The sequence below is a fragment of the Haliaeetus albicilla genome, chromosome 9 (assembly GCF_947461875.1).
Source record: "Haliaeetus albicilla chromosome 9, bHalAlb1.1, whole genome shotgun sequence".
Taxonomy (NCBI): domain Eukaryota; kingdom Metazoa; phylum Chordata; class Aves; order Accipitriformes; family Accipitridae; genus Haliaeetus; species Haliaeetus albicilla.
In genome coordinates, this window is record NC_091491.1 from 25,857,815 (window position 1) to 25,874,866 (window position 17,052).

At 42.1% G+C, this 17,052-nt stretch overlaps 1 protein-coding gene across 2 annotated transcripts in view; it reads right to left on the reverse strand.

The window, feature by feature from the left end:
- Positions 1–1,183: 1,183 nt before the first annotated feature.
- PID1 (phosphotyrosine interaction domain containing 1) overlaps positions 1,184–17,052 on the reverse strand; it is a 90,241-nt gene continuing 74,372 nt past the window's right edge. Inside the window, exons 2-3 of one of the 2 annotated variants that reach the window (XM_069792180.1) lie at positions 5,208–5,277; positions 1,184–2,784 (exon numbers count right to left, since the gene is read on the reverse strand). In XM_069792180.1, the coding sequence (XP_069648281.1) occupies positions 2,308–2,784; positions 5,208–5,225 (495 nt within the window). In that variant the 5' untranslated portion in view covers positions 5,226–5,277 and the 3' untranslated portion in view covers positions 1,184–2,307. The remainder of the gene's footprint in view (positions 2,785–5,207; positions 5,278–17,052) is intronic. The other variant, XM_069792179.1, reaches the window with a different exon arrangement.

Here is a 17,052-nt window from a genome sequence, read left to right on the forward strand (position 1 = left end):
CCTTGGTTAAGAGCTGGAACTCGCAGTCAAAGCTCTCTGTTGTCAGCAGGGACATCTGGCTGAGAGGATGAAACAGGGGATTTCACAGGCTGATTCACAGCGGCTCTGGTGGCAGAGCATTCAAACAAGTAAAGAAACTAATGCATGATTACAGCTCTGAGCAAAAGAAAATAATTTGTCAAAAGTTGAAGAAAGTCTTGCCTAATTTTCCCTTTGGTCAAAAAGACAGATACATACATGGCAGAACTCAGATTTTTATTTTTTTTAAATTTTATTTCTTTTTGACCAGCATATAGCCCATACATGACCCTCCGCTTCCAAATGAGCATTGTGGAAAGAAAAAAATAAATCATTTTTAGGGCCATATTTGGAAATGCTGGATCATCCAAAGACTCGGACAGAAACAGTTCTGAAAGCTGCTGGCCTGATGTTTTATTCCCCATCCCACCATCTAATGCTGCACCTGAGCCACTCTGCAATTTCTGTAAGCAGGGCAAGATACTGCTCCCACTCAGCAGAGCTCATTTCAGCTGGCCAGGTGTGTGTGGGGGGGTATCTCTGCCACCTCCTGCAAAGCAGAAATTACAAATCATGTCCATAAACAGCAAAGTTAAAAAAAAAAAACCAACTCACAGCAATATTTACCTAAATATTTAAAAGAAAATAATTTTAAAATATTAAAGGTAATTCTCGTGGAGACTGATGTAATACTAAATGGAAATAAATTAACATTTTCATTCCACTAAATGAAATGAACACAGAACCCCCACACATAAAACAAAACCAGAGTTTGCATTGGAAAGACAGCTTAAAACTCCCAAGCTTTAACTCAAAACATTTTTTTTATTAAAGTATGAATGCATTTATGCTGGAGAATAGTTTACATACATTGTAAAGCAACAAGCATATTTTCAAGAGGTGTGGGCCCTCCTCAATATGTCTCCATGCTCAATCTACATGCTTTAACACGGGACTCACACATACACTCTCACTTACAAACATATAGACCCACAAAACACAGACATAGAGCTATCTGCTTTGATTAGATTTCTTTTAAGGCTTCTGTAAGGTGCCCTAGTGCCCCTAACATTACCATAATTACGAACAAAATTGTATAAAGGAGCAGCATTACCTGCAAACTATTGATCTGCTCTCAACCTTAAAAAATATCAAGTGAAACAGGTTTTTCCTTTTATTTGAGTTTTATTAAACATCTGCATTTAAGAAAGGCATGACTCTGTATATCTGTGAAAAAGGAAAGATAACGCGAATCTTAAAATGAGCTTCTCAACCAGAACAGATGTTCAAACCTGACTCCCAAGGGACCGTTTCCTTTGATCTTTACAGTAACGCAGCCCTGGCTGTGCGACAAGGCACTACCAGCTCCATCCCACCAGGGTCACTTGACCAGCAATGCGGAGACCGGTAACATGGAGTTGAGGCTATCATGCTCATATCACTTCAGACCTGAGGTTGATGAGAAGTCAGAGACACTAACAGACCCAAGTGTCCCTCAACTCTTACCAGTGGGCCCCGCTCCCGCAGAGCACATCAAAACACACAGATAGTGGTGCTGGCCTGCTGTACCCCTAGCCATTGTGGAGTATTTTTCCTCTTTTTGGTATCCTGCAGTACATAGTCTGAAACTGCAACTACTGGTGTTGGGTGAAGGACGTGGCAGCAGGTATATTAAGAAAATAGGTACAATGAATAAAATAAAGGATAGCATATGATATAATGTGTACATACAAGCATCTTCTTTCATTTTTTATCTGTGAAATGTGAATTAACTGCAGAATGCCAGGCCATTAGTCTAAAAGGCTATGTATGGCTGTCTTAGCCTACGTACGGTCAATGGATTTTTGTGATGCATCATGGAGAAAGATTCTTCGGGAACCATCAGGGCTTTCCAGGTCTACTTGCTCTTGTGCATCAGCCCCCAGCTAGGAATGCCAGAGGAGCAACTAATAAAATTGCCTGACCAGTCTTATAAGACAAACAGGAATGATTCTACTTCATGGTATGCACCTGAACTACAGAGATGAGAAAGGGACAGTGATGGGTGGGTGTAGAGAGATGGGGGAGGGAGCTTTTTTCTCACTTTTACAACAGCAGCAGATTTCAATGTAACGTAATTACTTTAATGATGCATATCTGTAGGTACTGAATTGCTCTTTTGATTTAAAAAGCTGGTCAGACAAGTGTTTGGCAGTCCTTTCATTCCCCAGTTTCAATTGTTGCTTATTCACCTCTCAGATCTCACTCCCTAGGCCATTTCTGCCTTTGCTGAACCGTGAATGAGTTCAGTCAGCCATCATCAGATTCAAATTCATGAGACACTTCCTCTGACGAGCTGTTCCTGTGGATACGGCCATCGCTTTTCATGCTGTGAAAAGTCTTCTTAAAGGCCTCCATCATGGCATGGGCCAGCTTCTTGGCCTCCAGCTTGCTCTCACACTCTACAGCATGGCAGTCCATCTGGTAGGACAAGTCATCGTTGATCTCCCGATAGACCCAAGCAAAGATGTTTGGGCTGACGTTGTGGTCAGCAGTGCAGTAGGCTATACGTGCTACCTGAAAGGTATCCATGTGGACTGTCGCCTCGCCTTTGAGGTCCAGATGATGCAGCCAGACTTGGAAAGGGCGAATTTCCAGAAGGGCGTTAGCTGGGTAAATATCCTCCCTGGCGAGCGTGTGCTTCTTCCATAATTCAATGACTGGTTTCTCTGTGCAGCCTGACAAAAATTGCATCCCTGTTGTGGAAACCTTACCCAAATATGTAACCTGCAAAGAAGAGCAAAGATAGGTGAAACACAGACAGCAGGCTCCAGCATTACTTTCTGCTGTTCCAGGGAACTTTCCTTTATCTGGAAAATAAAAGCACCCCCACCCTGCAAACCCCCCCAATTTCCCCAGCATCTTCAGTAAAACAGTTTTCAAACTGCTTTCCAGATATTTGCTTTTTCAGATGCTGACTTCACCAATCAAACCCAGATGTTAGAAATGTTCAGTCTCTGAGTTTTAAGGGATTTCACTCTCTTCAGGTCCCCTGGAAAGGCCTGCTTTAGAGCCCATGACTGTACCTCTAAGCTCATGTCAGCAAGTTTAAGTGCCAGTGGAGCAGGCCCCAGGTAGCTGTGATGCTAACCGCTTTTTTTTCTTTCTACTTTATTCAGATGATTTATTTGTATCATATTTCAAACATTAATATCAGGGAGACTGAGACATTCTCAGTTTGATAATACAAGGCTGCAGGGGGTCAGAAAAGCACGATCACAGTAGAGGATTTTAAACTGTTTGAATGTTTTTTTCCAAAATGATCCTGGTTTTCCACCACTTCTGCTGTTTCTACTTAAGTTTTAAGCCAGGAATAGCTCAAAGCTGTTCGAGACTCTATCTTTGACCAGGGCTGAGACATTTATTACATCAATTTTAGAAAACATGCTGTTAAAAATCTAGCAATAAATCTACCTTAGTTTAATCACATCATGTCTGTGCTTTTCTGTCTAGCTCTTCTGAGTAAATATCCTGTTATCCAATCTGCACAGGAAGGCAAGGTGGTTTTAGTGCCCTTACTGTATTTTGTTCACCAAAAAACAAATCCACTGAGAGGTCCATATCAAAATTCTGTATTAAGCCTGTGCAGAATCTCTGCAGCTGCTAAAGAGGCTTTCTTCCACTTACAGATGAATGGAAGATTATTTTATCTGGGAAAAGGGATTTTCTCTAGAAAAGACAGATCAATGCCACATAAATACAATTATGCAAATTATTCTATTTATTGCTGTTGTCAGAATGGTGCATTTAAGAACAACTATATGAAAGCAAAATTGCTCCTAATTTGTCTCTTGCAGCAGTAATTGCTTGAGACAGAATTTTGTGCCTCTTGCTTGACGTCTTATAATCTCATGTGCATTTTACTCAAGGCATTTGGAGAAAAAAAAAGTCATCACATGCACTTTCCAAACTAATTTCTTCAAAATTCTGTATTAAACACACAGTATCAGCTATTTTTATTTTGTATATGCTTTAAGAAATGCAAAGAAAAAATATGGGATTTCCACACTTAAACACATTAAAAAATCATACCCACAAGGAATACAGGATTTGTATTCCATGCAAACAAAATTTTCCACAAGAAAAATATTTTGCTGCAAGCTTCATAGGTTTTGTTAAACTCAGAGACCTAAATTAAGCCATAATTAAGGAAAAAGCTTACAAAACATTATTGGAAGTCCGTGTGGCTTAATCACGCCTGCCAAAAAAGCAATTTCATACCATTGACATTTCAAAATGGGAAATCTTATTCTTTGCCTATAAATATTCATGCTTTGCACTGGGAATATGTTAAATCTTATAAAGCTTTATATTTTTTGGAACAGTGGGAAACACAACAGCTAGAACAGTTAACAAGGCAAGACCCACCAGTGTTTTGCTTTATTTTATTTTATTAGTGATGAGAGTTGAGTTCCCTAAAGTACTGTAGAATAACTTAAAAGAAAACCTCAGAGCTCATAGTGCCAACTAAACACATACAACCAGCACATACAAGACCAAAGAAGAATATGTGTCTGCAACATACTGGGGGGTATTTCAACATATATCCACAGTCATATTGCTTTCAAAAGATCAAGATCAGTGTGCAAATTTGCGCATTCAATATATTCTCCGAAGGTTCACTCAGCACCATTTCATATTCACAAGCCGGCTAACAAAGGACTAACACACGCTGTAAATTAACTGAGCGTCTGGGGTTAGATTCAAAGCCCATTGCAGTAACAGAAGTCCTTCACTGACTTCAAAGAGATTTGCACAAAGCCTTTAAACCCTGAGGAACAGAGAATTAGCCTTTTGCTCATGCACTTTTTCACTGCCCAAATACAGTTTTGAATCCCCGGCCGCAGGAGAGATGCTGCCACCACTCCAACATTTTGCCTGCCCCGCTGCTGTTTGGAGAAGACCAGTATCACTTGGAGCATGCAGAAATAAGCACCTCTTGTTAGTGCACAACAGTAAATGCAGGGAATTGTTTCATTGCAGGCTTGTCTGCAAGAGGAAGCTGTTGGCAGCATGTGAGCTGCCCTGCCACGAGGGCATAAGGAATGGGAGAAGAGAGGAAAGCAAAAGCAGCTACATCCCACTTAGGAAGCATTATTATGGGTCTTCCCAGGCAGTTAGCACTGCTGAGCTCGGTGCTGCAAACTCACCCCCAGCACACAGAGCATCAGCTTCTCAGCACAGATGACTCCCAAGTGATGCTCGGGACACCTCCGGCAGCTGAGGAGCAAGACCAAAGCGGGTTGTCACATGGGAGTATAAATTGAGTTTAATGTTCTCTGTATTCCTTCCCTGCCACTAACTGCAACAACCTTTTGGCCGTCAATCTGTGCATGGCCTGCCTAAGTGTGAAGTTACAAAAAAATAATGTATTTCCTTACAAATAAAGTATTTGTATTTTACAAAGAAAAGTAGTGAATTACTCTGAAAGCAGCCAAGGCAAAAGTAACTAATAAGAAGGATGGGAAGATGGCTTATTTACCAAAATGGGATATAATAGTCTGATTACTGTCCCAGTTCTGTCAGAGTATAACTGTGTAGAAACCTTTGGAAAGTTGCTTCCTTTAACACTACTTTGCATCTCCATTATATAAATTTCATTTTCCTTTGAGGACACATTCATAAATATTTATAAGGTGCTTACACATTACAACAAAGAGTTCACAGGAAAGAGAATAAAGAAAACTTCTGGTTTAGAGTCTCTCCTGTACTGTGTCTTGCATAGAGACATCAACACCTACTAATGTTGTTATTTTTTTTTCTTTTAAAACAAATTATCTTTTTTTTTTCCTGGTTGAGGTACAAGCATTTCACAAGAGTAGCATTACTGTAGCTCTTAGTGAAGACAGATGTCTAACATTTCATTGCTTCATTGTCCCCTGCTAAATACAGAACAGGGATACAGGGGCTGGCGAGACACCTCGAATACTTGACACAAAAAAGGCAGCGACCTCTTCAGAACAAAGTTTTCTTCATGATTAAATATCATCTACGTGTTATCCATTACATATTAATCCATCTGGAGCTGGCCAATTTAGTAACTTAGATATTAACATTTGCGTAACTGCAGGGATGGTACCGGTTTGAACTAAAACCAGCAAAACATGGATAGGCCACTTCTCCCTGAGCTCTCAGTTACAAGGTTATTCCACAAGCAATGCTCCCTGCATTTTGGCTCCTACCTCTTCATGTCTCACAGCACACCCACCTTTATTTAAATGCCCAGAAACCAGTGACCACACACATCATTAGAGTAAAGCTATTACAGTATAACCATCTTCCTTTCTGATTTCCAAGTTTGCCAACCAAAGACCAAAGAACAGATTATTCCTTCCATTATCAGAGAGAGAAGAAAATTATTTTGAGGCAAAAATTCCCACTGGTGGTCTTTTCCATTAAAATCGATGGTGTCTCATCAGTGTGAAGCCAGCAGGAAGTATAAAAAAAAAATAATTTCATCTTTAATACTCATAGGAACCAGATGTGAAGGGCACAGAAAGACATCATTATTATTGTTGTTGTTGTTACGTGTGCATGTGCAAACACACACTGAAGAAGAGCCTGAACAGAATCAACTGTATAGCCTTACTAACTAGAGAGCAGTCATTGACAAGGACAGGCAATAGCCACAGCTCAGGCCGAAAGCCACATCTGCGATAATACAGGTCTGACTACCAGCCGAACTTCACCAGGACTGAATAACACTTTTCCTTCCTCTGAAATACTGGACAGAGGTCACTTGGCAGTAAACATCAGTCCAGGAAGATGACTTATTTGTGACAGCATGGCACGTCCTACAGCAAGTGTCATCCTACACACACCGAGGCCAGTAACCGTGTTCCCTCCCCTCTAGCCACAGTGCAAGGCAGAGTAGCCACAGGCTGGTTGTAATGTGTAAATTATGATTAAGCTGTTGCAGCCTTTACTTGTTTTGGACACTGTATTTTAAGTGAGAAAAGGAATGGAAAAGCCAGCTCAATGCCACTGTGTTAACCTTAAGCAATGAAAGCATTCATATCTTCTTCCAGGGGTAGGAATATATTTCTTTATGGCACTTTCAGTCTTTTGGTTTGTGTGTTCCATCTTTCCCACGGATTTCTGGAAGATACAACTCGCAACAACTTCTTGTGCATGTTAAATATTACCCACATTCTTCCCAAACTGGCGTTTCCCATTTGATCCTTTGCTCCCTGGCAAGCCACTGTCACCCAACATGACACAAAATACACTTGTGGTTTCAGCACTTCTGTGCTTGCAAACATTCAAACCTTTAGCAGAAGCCAAGATGGTCTGAAGAGCTCCTTATTTCACCCTAGAGACTTGCCAACACCAGTGTCAGTATCTGACAAAACCGTCCTCAACAGAAAAAGGCTGTGCCTTTGCCCTTTCATAACACAACTACAGCCATCTGACATGTAGAGATGTCTCATGTCAAAGGACATGAAGATTAATCGATGTCATCTTTCATGTACTGTCCTGGACACACAAAAACATCTGAGTATTTTGACATTGTTGTTTTCAACCCCTTCAGTCCAGTAATGCATAGTGAAAATACCTTTTAACAACTAGGCTCAAGAGCTTACCAACTTTGAAAAGACCAATATAGCAGCTGCCATAGACATTTTCACTTCTAGCACAGCATGATGTGTCAGAAGTAATAAGGGGGTTTTACTTTCCATACTCAATTCTTTTCTTTATCATTGACCTTGCATTGTTTACTTGCAGCTCATATGAGATAAAGAACAGCTTAGCTCCTGCGTGCATCAAATTGACTTCAGATCTGACTCCCCTATGGACCGTAAGTCCACACTGCTCCTAACTCATGAGCCCCCATTGGGCATCTAAAGTCAGGCAGCCCAATTTCTTTTTCTCCCTCCGTTCCTACTCCCAGTCCATAGACTACCATTGCTCCAAGAAAGCAGATCCAAGTTGTAAAGATCCATAATTATTACATTACATGAGGGCAGATGCTCTCTTGGCACAGGAGTCTGGCACGGGAAAACATACACACAGAGGACTCTGGGCTCTCTCGCTATTCAAGACCATGATCAAAGGACCATATGGAAAATTAACTACTTAGTTATTTCTTTAATGTAAGTATTTCCTCCACACTGGATGAGGGTCTTTGTTAACAAAATTAACAAAGAAAATGAAAAAATTAAAACAAATACAGCACTGAACTTGAGCCAGCAGGTGTTTACTCTGCATATTTGCAGTCACCAGAGGATGCCCTAGAAGATCTTGAATCTTACGCAGATCTTAGTAATAGGTGACTGTTTCTTTTATCGATCTGTATTTTAAAAGAAACATTCTTTTAGCCTCAAATTTGGTCTAGTTGCAACTGATTATATTTGATCCGAGACAGTAAGATATTCCTCACTTAAAGGTGAGGCAAGCAGAGGTAATGAGACATTTTCTTCCTGAAATCAGAAGAATTTCTCCTGTGGCAACGTCAGGGCATTTGGATTGGAAGGGTCTGTATCAGGATGCACAAGTATAGACTCTCCAGTGAGCAAGGAAATTGTCAGCTTGTCCCAGCCAAGCAAGAAGTACCAGCCTAAAGATCGGCTAAACTTGCAAAAATATTTAAGAGGAATACAGAGGAGACTTGAAGAAAGGAAAACCAGCCAAAAGCATTTTTGGGAGGATGTGTGCATGTCTTGTTATGAATTGCTGCTGGAACACAGATAAACATGCAGACACGCTCTGGGTTAGCAATACAAAAGCACACACAAGATGAGAAAGCCCAAGCTTCACCCAGCCTCCATGCACTTATTCTCGAGGCCAGAACAGAGCAAGCTCGATCTCCACATCATTACCAGGTCTGGAAAACACTGTGAGAAGCTGCTACTCAGAAAACCTGTGCTTCGGCCTCCCTGTGCCCCAGCAGCCGCAGCAGCCGGCCACACCACCAAACACCAGTCTTGGTGAGGTCCAGAGCTGTCTGGATACAACCCCATATCTTCCAGTGCCTCCAAAATGCATCAGAAGATCACATTAGGTATGGTGCTGGTGGATTCCAAACATCACCTTTTTCAGTTCAGAGACAAAAATAAATAAAAAAATATATAAGAAAAAATAAGATTAAAAGGGCATGTTTCCCCATGGCCACTGCCACTTGGACTACCTCTCCTTCAAGCAGCATGTTACCCTCCTGTCCCCGGTCACAAAGCTTTCGAGAGACTCTCCGAAGGAGCCCTGGGCAGCCTGGCAGAACCCACCAGGACATCCCCTGGTCCCTGGGGGCTGGGGGACACAGTGCAGCATTTGGAAAGCCAGCCAGGAGACAAGGTGGCCAGCAGGGAGCTTCACTGCAATGGTGGTGTGCACAAAACCCACATTGTCTCCCACGCTGGGTGGTCAGGGAGGGTCGGGGCTCACAGAGGGTCGCATGGCATTGAGTGCTGAAACTGGATTTTTTTATCCACAGCAGAGCTGGGATACGAGTGGACAGGCCTGCTGCACGCTGCCTGGCAGCTCAGTCACTCATGGCACGTCTTTCATTTCGGTAAAAGCAAATTTAGCTGTAGAGTCATTTGCAACATCTTTAATTAACACACCCAGCTCCTGACGCAGAGGGAGCACTCCGTGCCAGCCAGGGTGCCCGTCCCACCGCACCACCGCAGCAGCTTGGCTCTCCTCGCCCTCAGGCAGAGTGACTCTGCCTCAGGCTAGTGGCTTTGGGATTTAGAGCCAAAACCTGCTTTTTGGCTCTAGAAGAAAAACAAAAATATCCCAGACATTCCACTGGATCACTGAGCAAATACCGTGAACTGCACTCAAGCAATGTTTGCTTAAGTAAGACCCAACAACCTAACTCAGTTAAGGAAAAAGGCTGCACAGTTTCCCTCTGCCTGTCACTGCTTCCTCACCCACACTGCCTGCCATCCAGCCAAAGCCTTCGCAGCACAAACATGAGGGTCTTTGTGGGAACTGCGGGACTCCTCAGCACACAGAAATACGCAGTAACATGGCTTACAGAAATATGTGAAGAGCTCTTTTATTTTGGAGACAAAATTTAGAGGGACAGCAGACTAAGCTGGGCAACCGTTTAATGGAAAATAACCATAGTCTCTGATGGCTGCCCTCTGGTATAGGAGGGATGGAAAAAAAAGATCAGTAGTTAATGTCTGATTTATTCTGAGGAATCAAAGAGTAGCTCCAGCAAAATCTGGAAGTGTCAGCACCTCTTCAGCAGTTAAGTCAACAGCCAGCATCTGACTCCTTTAGTGGGAACAAAGCTGAACCTATGTCTTAAAACAATGCTAAAATTCGCCCTCGAAAACAAAAATAATAAACAAGCCCAGCAAGAAATGCATTCAGTCCTTTACATCTTCAGAACTCCTTTGGAAAAACAACTGCTGGGCAGCAGCTGCTCCTTCCTTCCCTCCCTCCCTCCGTCCGTCTGTCCCCACAGCCACGCTCACAGTAGCCCTTCACTGGTGCCTTTATTCTCCCATGTGTTTCTCAGCTGTGACCGTGCAGCAGCTCCTGCCTTAGTTTAGTCCCAGGAAGGGTTCACCACACAAGTTAAGGTGTAAAGTGATAGTGCGGGGCAGTCACTTTAGACATAACTCAATCATCCAACTAAATCCCTTTAAAAGACACAAAAGCTCTGGTTATTTTTAATCTGTCATTATTCTTTCAGGTTTCAGTCTTGGTGCTTCCAGGTAGCTGTAGCAGGTGAAGGAGAAGGAAGAGCTGGGGCACGGTGAAAGCACCTTTTCTTGAAAAATGCTCATCCCCAGTAGAAAGAAAAACCTATTACCAATTTCACTGCTGCTTCTGAGCTAGTCTAGGAAAGCCCTTTAACATAGCAGCAGGCAGAGCAGATGAGCTACCGTGGTCCAGGGTGGGTGTCCCAACATCCAGTCCCACATCTGCCAGGGCAGCATCTCGGACATGGGACTTTTCTGATGGAGGGCAGAGCTCACTCACAAAGGACATCTCATTCCTCAGACACAGAGGAGAACAAACACTCCACGGACTGAGGACGATGGACGTCAAGAGCAGGGTACATCTCTGAGATCCTGTCCCAGCTCTGAGCAAGACACCCAAGAGCACACAGACATCCCAGAGCCCCTCTCCCCAGCCAAATAAAATCCTAATCCTCCCACAGCAGAGCTCTGCCAGGTCTCCCGCTGATGGTGCCTGGGGAGGGGAGCAGAAGACAAAAACCTCTGAAGAGTGCCCAGAGGAACAGAGCCCTCCTTACCCAGTGTGACTAGCCCCATCACCAACACCAACTCACACTGCTTGGGAGAGAGGGGGGAAAAAACATAGACATTTGGCAAGTTTAAGATTTAGTAAATACATGTATTGAAATGGAAAAAATTTACCCTTGATGGCTTAATTTGTAAGCTCTGAGAGGAACAAAAGCAAACAAGAAAAAGCCCACTGGCTCCACAGACCAAGTAGCCAGTGCAGGATAAATAAGGCAGCAAGCAGAGATCTCCTTTGGAAACACAACCCTGAGAAACTCAACAGTCCAAGCTTTTCACCTTTCATTACATCAGGCTACTGCTCAACAAGCCTCTTTGTAAACTACCCTGGGTATTAAACTACTGTCCTCAGTTAGACCTAAGAGCAACTAGCTTATATCCAGTGACCAGGAGTCTCTGCCTAATTGGTAAAATGGTTAACCAAGCCCAAACACAACCTCGGCAAGAGCCAGCTCTGCTCCCTGCAACCTCCCGTTAGCAACAAAAGGATCACCTCTTGCATTGCATTTTCCACTGGACAGGAAGCTCTTTTTGTGGTTTGGCTTGCGGGGATGAGTCTGAAATGAAATCAAGTGGAACTGGCAAATCGCAGCTAGCTTGCAGTCGGAGACACTTGGGTCCTGGTGTGAGTGGAAGATTTACACTGCACTATTTAAAACTCAAGAAATCAATTTAATTCTAGCAGCGATTTTAAAAAGTTGTAGTGCAAGACATAACTGAATGAACAAATACATCGATCATACACAACCTCAGCAGGGCTGCTGGACACCCTACTGTACAAGTTGATGATTACTTTTATTCCCAAATATTTTCTTTATGTTGCTATTTAGATCACTTTCGTTCTTTGTCTCCTTTCATTGCCTCACATAACTTCCTTTCTCTGTGCTCGGTTACCACTGGGTTGAAATTAATTCTTGGATAAGCCAGTTCATTTTCCATTGTCTTTCAGGAGTCTTCCCAGGGCAAGGAGGCAGCCACGGAAATGAGAAGAAAACCAACCCACGCTGCAGTCACTAGTTGCAATTACTTGGAGTTTCCTTCACACAAAGTCCTTCCAAAACCTCTCCTCTGACACCTCAAAACCTTCTCTTTGAGAATGTCCCTTCTGCCAGGAGAAAGTAGCGTTATGTTTGTCTGATCATGATCTTCCCCTAAACAGACATCTACCTTGACATTTATGTTCAAATTACACACAAGCTTTTTTCCCTACACATTCCGTATTTACATGAGGTTGAAAATGAGCCTGGAAATCTGATTAAGCAACTCACCATGTTTCAGAAACCTTTCTGGTCCCGCGGTCCTCACAGCTGTTGTCCTGTAGCAGAGGGAAGGAGCCCACGGGCGGAGGGGGGAGGAGCAGGCTGTTTGCTTTTACTTTGTTCCCCTTCTTTTCCAATCCACAGAAAGCTCACTTTGGCACTAGTCCCACAAAAACTTCAGTTGTACTTAATGGAGCATGCAAAGAGCGAGTACGGGAATGGCTATATAACTTGGGCCACTGTTTCCACCGAGGCATGTGCATTTTACATACTCTCCAAGACTTTGGACAGTGAAGTACTCCCAGAAAGCCATGCAGAGCGCACGTTTTTCAGGATCTTTTATGCCTAAGAGATCTGTCCTCAGGGTTCCCTTCTTTGAGCATTCCCTACAAGACCCTTGTATTTCCCCTTTAGTTCTTCCTTTTAAAAGAAGACGCCAAGTAATAAAACTGAACAAAGCCCGTGTTACTAAGACATTCAGTTCTGGAGACCAAACATCTCAACCGCACTTGTTTCCTGGCACAACTTGACAACACCTGAAATTAAGAGCAAAAGGGAACGGAGCCAGCTTCAGGGACCACTGAAGATGACTACAAATTGAGTTTGCATTTCAAGAGAAGGGTCAGGCCTACGTCGCAGGAAGAACAGAAGAAAAATAATGACAACTAAACTATTTCAGTTCTTCCTCCCACTGAGTGCCATTAAGACCAGTAACATTCAAAAAAAAGAAAAAATTACAAAACAAACCACAGACATGAGAGACTCCCAGAAACGGCAGCTATCCTCCACACACTGCAAATGAAACACATTCCCTGAAGAGAACGGAGGAACACAGAAATATCACCCCCCATATAAATGTAACTGTACCTGCATCTGCAAAGTCGCCTATTAAGGTACTTGGTCATTGGTTTACATCTCCTTCATGCATCACTATGTGAAATGAGTTCCATGACTTAGCAAAACCCTTAGAGATTTTTCCAGTTCTCAAATTTTAGCATCTCCAGAAAAAGTCTTATTCAAAGGCTGAAGAAGAAATACAGTGTCTACACTGGGATGGAGCTTTTATACTGCAGCAATGAAAAACAGACCTTGCATATTTCAACTTAATAACAAGCACTAAATACATTATTAAAAAGAAAATATAGTTAAACAACTCTTTTTATTGTTAAATGAGCCCTTAGATAAATATGGTTGATTTATCACTTATGTATGTTTGTGTTATCAAATTCTGGATCAGGGCCATAGCAACACAGGCTCTGCACAGACAGAGGGAATACAACGTTGCTGCCTCTAAGGTTTATGACACTATATTATAATTTAAACAGAATTTTCCCACTCAACAATGCAACAGTATTTTAGCAGACTAAACACAAGATTTTAAAAGAACGAGTACATCCCATAGAGTATAGTGCTGGAAGACAATGGTGCCATGAAGTTTTTAATTCATTTCCAAAGCCACAGTTCAGTGCCTCCAAGGTCCTGTTTTCACAATGGATTTAGTGCTTGCCTGGGCCTTCAACAGTCACTTTCCACTTGGGTGATGTCTTTCTAACCAGTACAGAAAGATCTGAAAGCGATCCTTAGCCCCCGTGAGCATCCAGTGAATTGGGTATTCATGCAGGCTACCTGGGCTCCAGAGAGGTTTGTCTCCTGGGAATTTCTCCAGGCAGCGAGAGGTCTTTTACAATGACACAGAGGGAGCCTCCCTCCTTTTCTGGCTAATTTAATCACAGCATCACATGTGTGTCTCTCCAAAAAAAGCTACATTGCCTCCAATGCATTCTCTTGGCGTGTATTTCAGCTCTAAGGCAATAAGCCTACAGAGCAGCCTGAAAGCACAGTCCTCAACCACCTGGAGCAAAAAAAGAGACATGGAAACTTCTACGGTGCTAATTTCAGCCAAGATGAAAGAAAAGACCAAGCCTTGGTTTGGAGAGCCTGGAAGGTGGCACTCCAAAGTGGAGGACTGTCTGGAGGAAAGAAGGGGAAGAGGGCAAAGGTCCTCTTCTCTGGGGACAGCTCTACTTACCACTGCTGTAATTTAGATGATCTATTACAGTATCTTGCCCCCAGTACAATTCAGACAGCTGCAGGTCAGACCCAATCACTATCCACACCAGTTGTACAGCAAAATCCTAGGAGCTCCCTTCATATCCACAATTAATCTCTCTGGTATTACAGAGGTCGTGGCTTTTACAAAGGGCAGAAAATTAATTTTCATAGTTTCCACTGGCCCTGAAGTTGACTTTGTAAAGACAAAAATCTATAGTGAATAGCCCTGCTGTTGGTATGTTTGACGAAGGACAAACTGGTGCAAATTTTAAGGATTGAAGGAAAAAAAAAGAAACTACTTATGATGGAAATAAATAAACCCTTCACTGTTTTTCTTGACACTTATTGTCTTCATGCAACTATAAATACTTGCAGTTAAAAATATAATAATCAATAACATTATAAAAAGCTCCCAGTCTTGCAGTTCTCAGCCAACGAAAACTGCCATCTGGATTTAAAAAATTGCTCCAATTTATATTTGCAGAGGATTTCTGTGTTTGTATGAGCAGTAAGAAAGAAAGGATATAAAGATACAGTAGCAAACCATGATGGTAGGATCAATACTGATTCAGAGCAACTGCTGAACCTGCAGAGCATCACATTCATCTACTCTTCATCACCTATGTTGCTTTAAGAGGAGTTAGGGTGAAAGAAATACAATAGCAGCTCCACTCATTCCTATTTTCTGTCTTCCTCTTTGCAGTCTGGCAGTCACTGGCACTACATGGTCAAGCCATAGGGAGCAGAGATCCTACCAGGTGCTTTGCCACTGAAGCTCAGACACCTTTGGTCCAGTTGCTGCTTGGCCTACCTGGGGACGGAGGGTCAGTTCTAGATAAAGCAACACTAACTCTCTGAAATCGCTCTTCAGCATGACAACAGAATACAGCTTCCTAAAGCAAAGAGCATTACAGGCTGCCTGTGACGTTGTCTCTAAGCAAAATACATCCATCCAACGAAGCACAGGCCATTCCGTAGCACAATAAGCTCAATGAGGTCTCACCACCCAAAAGTTAACATATTGCTAACTGTGACTGCAATATATATCTAGTAAAAAACTCAGAAGTCTGATGATTGTTTTCTATATAAACGACTCGAACAGTTTTCATTAACAAGGTGTTTCACAGCTCTGTAACAAGTAAATACTCAGTCTTAACCATTTATCATCATCCTACACTTACAATTTTCCGTCTAGTTACTAAAATTATTTAATAGAATAAGCAGATCTTTTTAAGAGCTTAATACTTCTTGATCATACCAAACTAAGTGCCCAACCAGTGCATAATACTTTCTCCAGCACTTTCCTGTATCAGACAGAAAGGGAAGAATAAAGAAGCAGGGTTTGAACTGACAAAGCAATGGCCAAGACTGGAATAAACTGCCCACAGGGGAAGGTTTCTCTTCCCCAAACAGCAGGAACCAAATATTTCCAGGCATTTCAAGAAAGCCCATGGGTTTAGAGTGCTCTCTCCCTTTGCTTTGAGATATTGACAGATTTTCAAAAGAGCACAGACAGCAACACGTGTCGAGCATTTTAAGACAAGCTGACCACTCTTTCAGTATCTAGAAATACAGACAGAAATTTGGCAAGAGAGATCATTGTGTGTGCATTAACAAATGAGGAATGACTTGTCTTTTAAAATTCTTTAGCTTTCCCCATCTAAGCTGAACCAAGCAAAGTCAAAGCACTCCTGTTCCTAGGGAGCCTAATACAACACTGGTATGAGACACAGTTGTACTTTCACTCACAGAATTAGAACCCTTTCTAAGTCTCTCCTAACAGTCTGGTTTCCTACCAAAGCTGTTATTATTTTGGTTAAATACTTTTAAATAGAAAATAACATATATTTTAGGTTTAATTATGCATGAGCTTAAATATGACAGCATGATAGAGAAAAAACAGCATTTTGGGTAACATAGAATTTACTTTAGATTTACTTTATGCTAAAAATGTAGATATTTACAGTAAAAGCACACACTATATTATTTGTCCCCTATCATCTGTCTGTAGCCTTCCACTCTTTTCCTCTGCTGCCTCCTTATCAAAACAAGTTGGTATCTCTTGTTGGGCTGAAACCAAGTAGAAGATTCTTTAATTACAGTGCAAACCCACAAACAGCATTGAAGTTCAAGCCATCTATGCAAAAATCAAATCTGAAGAGGCCAACCTAGCTATTCCTGTGAGAGAATCTTATTTACAAGAAAACATCCTGCTTCTACAAGAAACTCACCAAAAAAAAACCCCAGGAAAAAAAACCTCAAACCACTCCCCTGCAGCATTTCTTACTCCAGGCAAGGGCAGCCAGCACGTGATTGTCTTCAGAGGATCTTGTTTATCTTTTTTTTTTTTTTTTCCCCAAGGAGAAAAAGCTGAAATAGAGGTTAGTCCCCACCTGAAAAACCAAGTAGTATGGCAGACAATATAGATTGTAATTTGTCTTCATGTTTTGTCATTAGCAAGG